Source organism: Antechinus flavipes, chromosome 3 (assembly GCF_016432865.1).
Source record: "Antechinus flavipes isolate AdamAnt ecotype Samford, QLD, Australia chromosome 3, AdamAnt_v2, whole genome shotgun sequence".
NCBI lineage: Eukaryota > Metazoa > Chordata > Mammalia > Dasyuromorphia > Dasyuridae > Antechinus > Antechinus flavipes.
This window is the reverse complement of record NC_067400.1, coordinates 106,380,821-106,387,520: the sequence shown is the minus strand read 5'-3', so window position 1 is coordinate 106,387,520 and position 6,700 is coordinate 106,380,821. Positions and strand designations below refer to the sequence as shown.

Sequence of the window (6,700 nt, the reverse complement as noted above, 5' to 3'; positions counted from 1 at the left end):
ACATGTCCAAACAGTTATTTTGCTGTACAAAAAGAGTCGGACTTTGAAATAGTGCACAATTAGCCTGTGAAGGAAATCAAAAATGCAGGCAGACAAAAATAGAGGGATTGGGAATTCTATGTAGTGGTTCATAGTCATCTCCCAGAGTTCTTTCCTTGGGTATAGTTGGTTCAGTTCATTACTGCTCTATTGGAACTGATTTGGTTCATCTCATTGTTTAAGAGGGCCACGTCCATCAGAATTGATCATCATATAGTATTGTTGTTGAAGTATATAATGATCTTCTAGTGTCCAGACTCTTTTTTTTCATCATATTTTTCCAGGAGTCCAATAATTCTCAGATTGTCTCTCCTAGATCTATTTTCCAGGTCTGTTGTTTTCCCAAGAAGGTATTTGACATTTTTTTTCCCCATCGTTTCATTTTTTTGGTTTTGCTTGACTGATTGATGCTCCCGATGAGCCTCATCTATCACGACAGCGCCCTCCGGAACAAGGCAGTGCACAGCACTCGGCTGCCCAGTTCTTGGGACCCGGCTGCACACCAGTGGGGAAATGGCATTCTTCTGGAGGGAGAACTGGTTGATGTCTCTCATCATAACATCTCAGATGCTAGTGGCAAAAAGGAGCGTTACTATGTGCTGTACATCAGACCCAGCCACATCCATCGCCGCAAATTCGACTGCAAAGGGAACGAGATAGAACCCAACTTCAGCAACACCAGGAAGGTGAACATGGGCTTCCTCATGTCCTCGTACAAGGTGGAAGCCAAAGGTGACACGGATAGGCTCTCGCCCACAGAGTTGAAGGGACTGGTGGAAAAGCCAGAGCTGGTGGCGGTGACAAAATGCCACACTCCAGACCAGGCACTAGCCTTTTGGATTCCTGAGACGGAGATGGAGAAGATTGAACTAGAGCTAGGTGCAGAACTTCGTCTCCTTGAGTTGTTCAATTCCATTTTTTCTATTCTGATTTTAAATGACTTATTTTCTTCACTCATTTTTTTTTATTTCTTTTTTCTAATTGTCCAATTGAGATTGTAAGTGAGTTGTTTTGTTCAATGGCACTTTTTTCCATTTCACCAATTTTATTTTTTAAAGAGCTATTTTCTTTTTCCAATTCACTAATTCTGTTTTTCAAGGATTTGATTTCTTTATCCACTCTATCTTTAAATGAGTGCAATGACTTATCAGACTCTCTTGCCAAGCTCCCTTTCCTTTCCCCATTTTTCTTCTAGTTCTCTTGTGAGAGCCTTTTTAATTTCTTCTATTAGAACGTTATCTGTTCAGGACCAGATATATCCTCCTTTGGGGATTCATCTGGAGATATTCTGTTTTTATTCTCCTCAGGGTTTAGTCTGCTCTTTATTCATATACAAGCTATTAGTGGTTAGAGTCTGTTTAATTTTTTGCTCATTTTTTCAGAGAAGAATCAAAGAAGACAAACTAGGAAAAAAATAAATGCAGTCTGCTTTTTGGGGGTGGGGCTGAATGGTATTACTGAGCTTTCTCTACAGACTGTGGAGGGCAGCAGTGAGGCACTAGCAGGACAGCAAATGACTGTGCCATGTCTTCACTCTGAGATTCTGAGAAGGTGCTGAGACAATGTGGGTGGGTGTGGCCAGGTCCAGAGAGAAAATCTAGCATTTCCAGGTTATAGTTTTTTCCTCCTGTGTTTACAACTCTTCTGCTGGTCTACTGGCTTGCTGTCAGGGCAAAGTAGCCACACTGTGGTAAAGTTCTTTCCACACAAATTGTTGAGATCATATCCCACCACCCTCTGGTCTGCACAGTGTGAGGTGCCTGCTGTACTCTCACTGCCATTGCCTACCCTCAGCCTGTGTCTGTTCTAACCATCCCCACCCTTGAGCAAAAACAGACCTTTTCTAGTGAATTCCAAGGATGTCTTCTTTTTGTAATTATTTGTGTTTTTTTTTTTTTTTTTTTTTTTTTTCAGTCAAGCACTAATTCCAAGGTTTATCATGAAATAAATTCTGAGAGTAAAGACAGAAATTAAGTAGATATTTGTGTCCTCTCTACCATCTTGGCTGGAAGTCCCATACCCTCCTCTATTAGTGTATTTTCTCTCAACCCCTGTAACATTTATTATTTCTGATAAGTTTAAGATATTATTTCTGAATTGTTTTGATTTGCATTTCTCTAAATTAATGGTGATTTAGAATATTTTGCATGGGCAAACTAGTTTTAATTTCTTCTTCTGAAAACTGTTCAATCCTTTGATTATTTTTCAGTGCAGTAGAGCTCTTATTTTTATAAATTTGACTCAATTCTTAACAAGTTTAAATAAGAACTTTGTCAGAGAAATGTTTTTTTAGTATTACTTCATTTTGGTGATCTTTTAGTCAAATATAGTTTTTGTTTTCTTGATAATCTTTTTAAATTGAGTTTTTTTTTCTTTATCTGAGATCATGATTAATATGATGGCCTTTTTTTTTACTTCTGTTGAAACCATATTATATTATGCTTGTTTGTTTTAATTCTGTGTGTGTTTTTCTTTTCCATGTGTGTCTCTGATATACAACATATTATTGGAGTCTGTTTTCTAATTAATTCTTTTATCCACTTCCATTTTATGAGTGAACTCATCCTGTTCACATTTAGTTATAATTACTGTGTCTCTTCTTCTTTTCTATTATTAGTGTCTTTATCTTGTCCCTCCTCAAAAGTCTGTTTTGCATTAAACCATTAATTCCCCTAATCCAGCAGCCCCTTAAGTTATCTACCTCCCCTATCCCGATATATTTCTTATCCCTTTACCTCCTAGATCAGGAGTTTGATCTGGTTTTGAATTACACCTAACCCAGCTTTGTGATCAGTTCCTACCCACGTCAATCAAATGCAAAATTCAAAGTAATAGCGTTTATACTTTCTTATCTAGTACAACCTGCAAATGCCATATAAACATGAATTTTTAATAATAGAATGGGATACATCTTGTCTTACAAAACCACTCCCATCAATTCCCATTCCATATTAAGTGATTAATAATTAGAAAATTTGGAGGCATTTGACTTAACATTGAATATTTCTATGGCAAGCTTACTGAAATAGGTAGGCTTTTTTTCCCCAGCTAATTAATTTCTACAAGCTCCATTCTCATTTATCACCTAACAGACTCATAATAGCATGCCTCTGTGATTATGCAACTTTAAAACATTATATCTTAAGTAAGTAGTTTTTCAAGAAATTTTATATCATTATTGCATTATTTAGAGTCAAATAACCTCAACTATGTCTTTGGCTCAAAAATATATATTAGGACAGACCCTAATGTTTCAAATTGAGTTTAAGCAAATGTTTTTTCCCCTTATTTTGTAATTATTAAACATTGCTCTCAGATTGATTTAGTAAGAAAACACTTAAAAGTAAGATGAGGATTCATGTATATTAACTCTTTTTTAAAATTGTAGAATCAATCACAACTTTTAGGAAGGATCTCAGCCGCTATATAGTCCAACCTATACAAGAAATAAATCTCTATAGTATCCATGAAAATAATTCAACCAGCTTTTGCTTGAAGACTTCCAAAGATAAAATACTGAACAGCTTTATAGATAGCAAATTTCAATTAGCTCTATTTCTTCTTCAAGTTGTTTTGTTTTGTTCATTTTTTATCCTTGACATCAAGCTTATATTACCTTTCTTGTAACCAACCCCCTTTTGCACCTGCTCTGAGTTCTATTATATGGAGCAAAACAGAACAAAATAAACCCATTCATTATTATCAAGCCTTAAAGTTTTGAAGAAAGGTATCATATTTTGTCTCAATCTTCTCAAGGATAACTGTGCCCTGTTCATTCATCTGAACTTCCTAAAAGGAGCAATGCTTTGGTGAGTTAGGGAGGGGTCTACCCCAAGTATATGAAGACTTTTCCCCTCCACCTCCCCCCCTGATATTTATTCCAAAAGACATGAATGTGGCTCTTAGGATTAGGCATTAAAGACACCAAAGTCAACCACAATGTTCTGAGCTATCACCTGTCATCCTGACTTTTGTCTTGTTATTGAATTTTGATGACTGGAAGAGAAAGTGAAGCTGACAATATGGTAAACCTCTTCCTCACTTAAATCCAAGTCATGCACCAATTAAGATATCACACTATAATGTCATGTACCTTCTGTGAAAATGAGGGGGGAAAACCAATAGCCAACTTGTAAATATATTTCTAGTGAGCCCTAGAGTAAAAATAATAACAAATAATACTTCATATTCATATAGTTCTTACTATATCCAAATATTGTACGAAATATTTTACAAATATTATTTCATTTAATCTTCACAACAACCCTGGGGGATTGGTGTTATTATTATTTCCATTATATAATTATGAAGACTGAAGTAAACTGATTAAGTGACTTGTCCAAGTTCACACAGCTATGTGAGGTAAGGTTTGGGCTCAGGCTTTCCTGACTTCAGACTCCAGTCAGTACTCTATCCACTCAGCTGCCCAGAACTTAATATAGTCCTCCAGATATAATCTAACAAGTGTGGAGTAGAGTGGAATTATGTTGTCTCTATGCCTACAAACTGTTTTTATCTTATATTGTCCACAATAATCATGTTTGTCTACCACTTCCCAGTGCTAATTAATTGAAATTATAGTTCATTAACTCTCTGATCTAACCCTCTACCCCTCCAGACCAACAGATGTTTAAATTGCATGTTATTCCCTTCTTTCTTCTTTACTATTTTTCCATTTCCCCCATTGTTTGCAGTAAAATTTTGCATTGATTTGCTTCTATTTTACATTATTCTCAGCTACATTTACACTGTGAGACTATGCCCTGGACTTCTAAACCCAGTCTTAGAAAACAAGGATCAAAAGGAGAATGCTACATCCTCATGGGATTCTTTTATGGCAATGGATTATTACTTTAAAAAACAAATTGGCATAGTAAGTTTCAAATTCATAGATAATGGGATCCACTAGAAATCTATTGCCATATATAATACTGTGTCATCAATAACTATACTTTAGGACTAGCCATTCAACCAGTTTTCAATTTATCTAAGTATGTTTTTGTTTAATCTATATCATTCCATCTTCATATGGATAGTACCTGATACCTTATCAATAACTTCAATAAAATCTGGATAAACCATATCCTTATCATCATGTGAGCTACTCATTTACTAATAAATGCAGAAAAAGAAGATTCTATTAGTCTAGAATGACCTATCCATGATAAAGTTATATTGATTCTTTTCAAATGTTTTATTTTTTAATATTCTCCTGCCATGTCTTTAATTATCCAGTCTTGAAATTACCAGGAGTTTAAGCCAGCCCCACTGGCTTACAAATTGGAAAATCTGTTCATTCTCAATCCTATATTAGCTCTTATATTTTCCAATATTTTTCAGATATTACTTACAGTAGCTCAGTAATTGCAAATGCATATTCCTTCATTAACTGATTATTTAATTTATCTTGACAAGGTGACTAAAATTTATCAAGATGAGGTCAATGCTCTCTTTCTTTCCTCTCACTTACTTTGATTATCAATTCCATATTAATAACTTTGAATCTAGAAGCTGATGTATAAAAATATTTATATTATCAGAGAAAACAGAAACAAAATAAAAATTGAAATGCTTTAACTTTTTCTCTCAGTTAATTATCATTGTCTCATGCATCATAAGCAAAAATCCTATCCCTTACTTAATCTCTTTTTATTCTTATATATATATATATATATATATATATATATATATATATATATATATATATATATATATATATATATATATATATATATATATATATATATATATATATATATATATATATATATATATATATATATATATATATATATATATATATATATATATATATATATATATATATATATATATATATATATATATATATATATATATATATATATATATATATATATATATATATATATATATATATATATATATATATATATATATATATATATATATATATATATATATATATATATATATATATATATATATATATATATATATATATATATATATATATATATATATATATATATATATATATATATATATATATATATATATATATATATATATATATATATATATATATATATATATATATATATATATATATATATATATATATATATATATATATATATATATATATATATATATATATATATATATATATATATATATATATATATATATATATATATATATATATATATATATATATATATATATATATATATATATATATATATATATATATATATATATATATATATATATATATATATATATATATATATATATATATATATATATATATATATATATATATATATATATATATATATATATATATATATATATATATATATATATATATATATATATATATATATATATATATATATATATATATATATATATATATATATATATATATATATATATATATATATATATATATATATATATATATATATATATATATATATATATATATATATATATATATATATATATATATATATATATATATATATATATATATATATATATATATATATATATATATATATATATATATATATATATATATATATATATATATATATATATATATATATATATATATATATATATATATATATATATATATATATATATATATATATATATATATATATAT

At 29.7% G+C, this 6,700-nt stretch overlaps 1 protein-coding gene across 1 annotated transcript; it reads left to right on the top strand.

Annotated features, from left to right (window-relative positions):
• Window positions 1-455: 455 nt before the first annotated feature.
• On the top strand, window positions 456-2,256 carry LOC127557057 (arpin-like). The gene is made up of 2 exons (XM_051990533.1): window positions 456-930; window positions 2,249-2,256. The coding sequence occupies exons 1-2, from the start codon at window positions 456-458 to the stop codon at window positions 2,254-2,256; spliced, it is 483 nt and encodes a 160-aa protein (XP_051846493.1).
• The last annotated feature ends 4,444 nt before the right edge of the window (window positions 2,257-6,700 follow it).

Excerpts from the sequence above, each read along its gene's own strand:
- LOC127557057 (XM_051990533.1), top strand. The coding sequence starts at position 456 with ATGAGCCTCATCTATCACGACAGCGCCCTCCGGAACAAGGCAGTGCAC.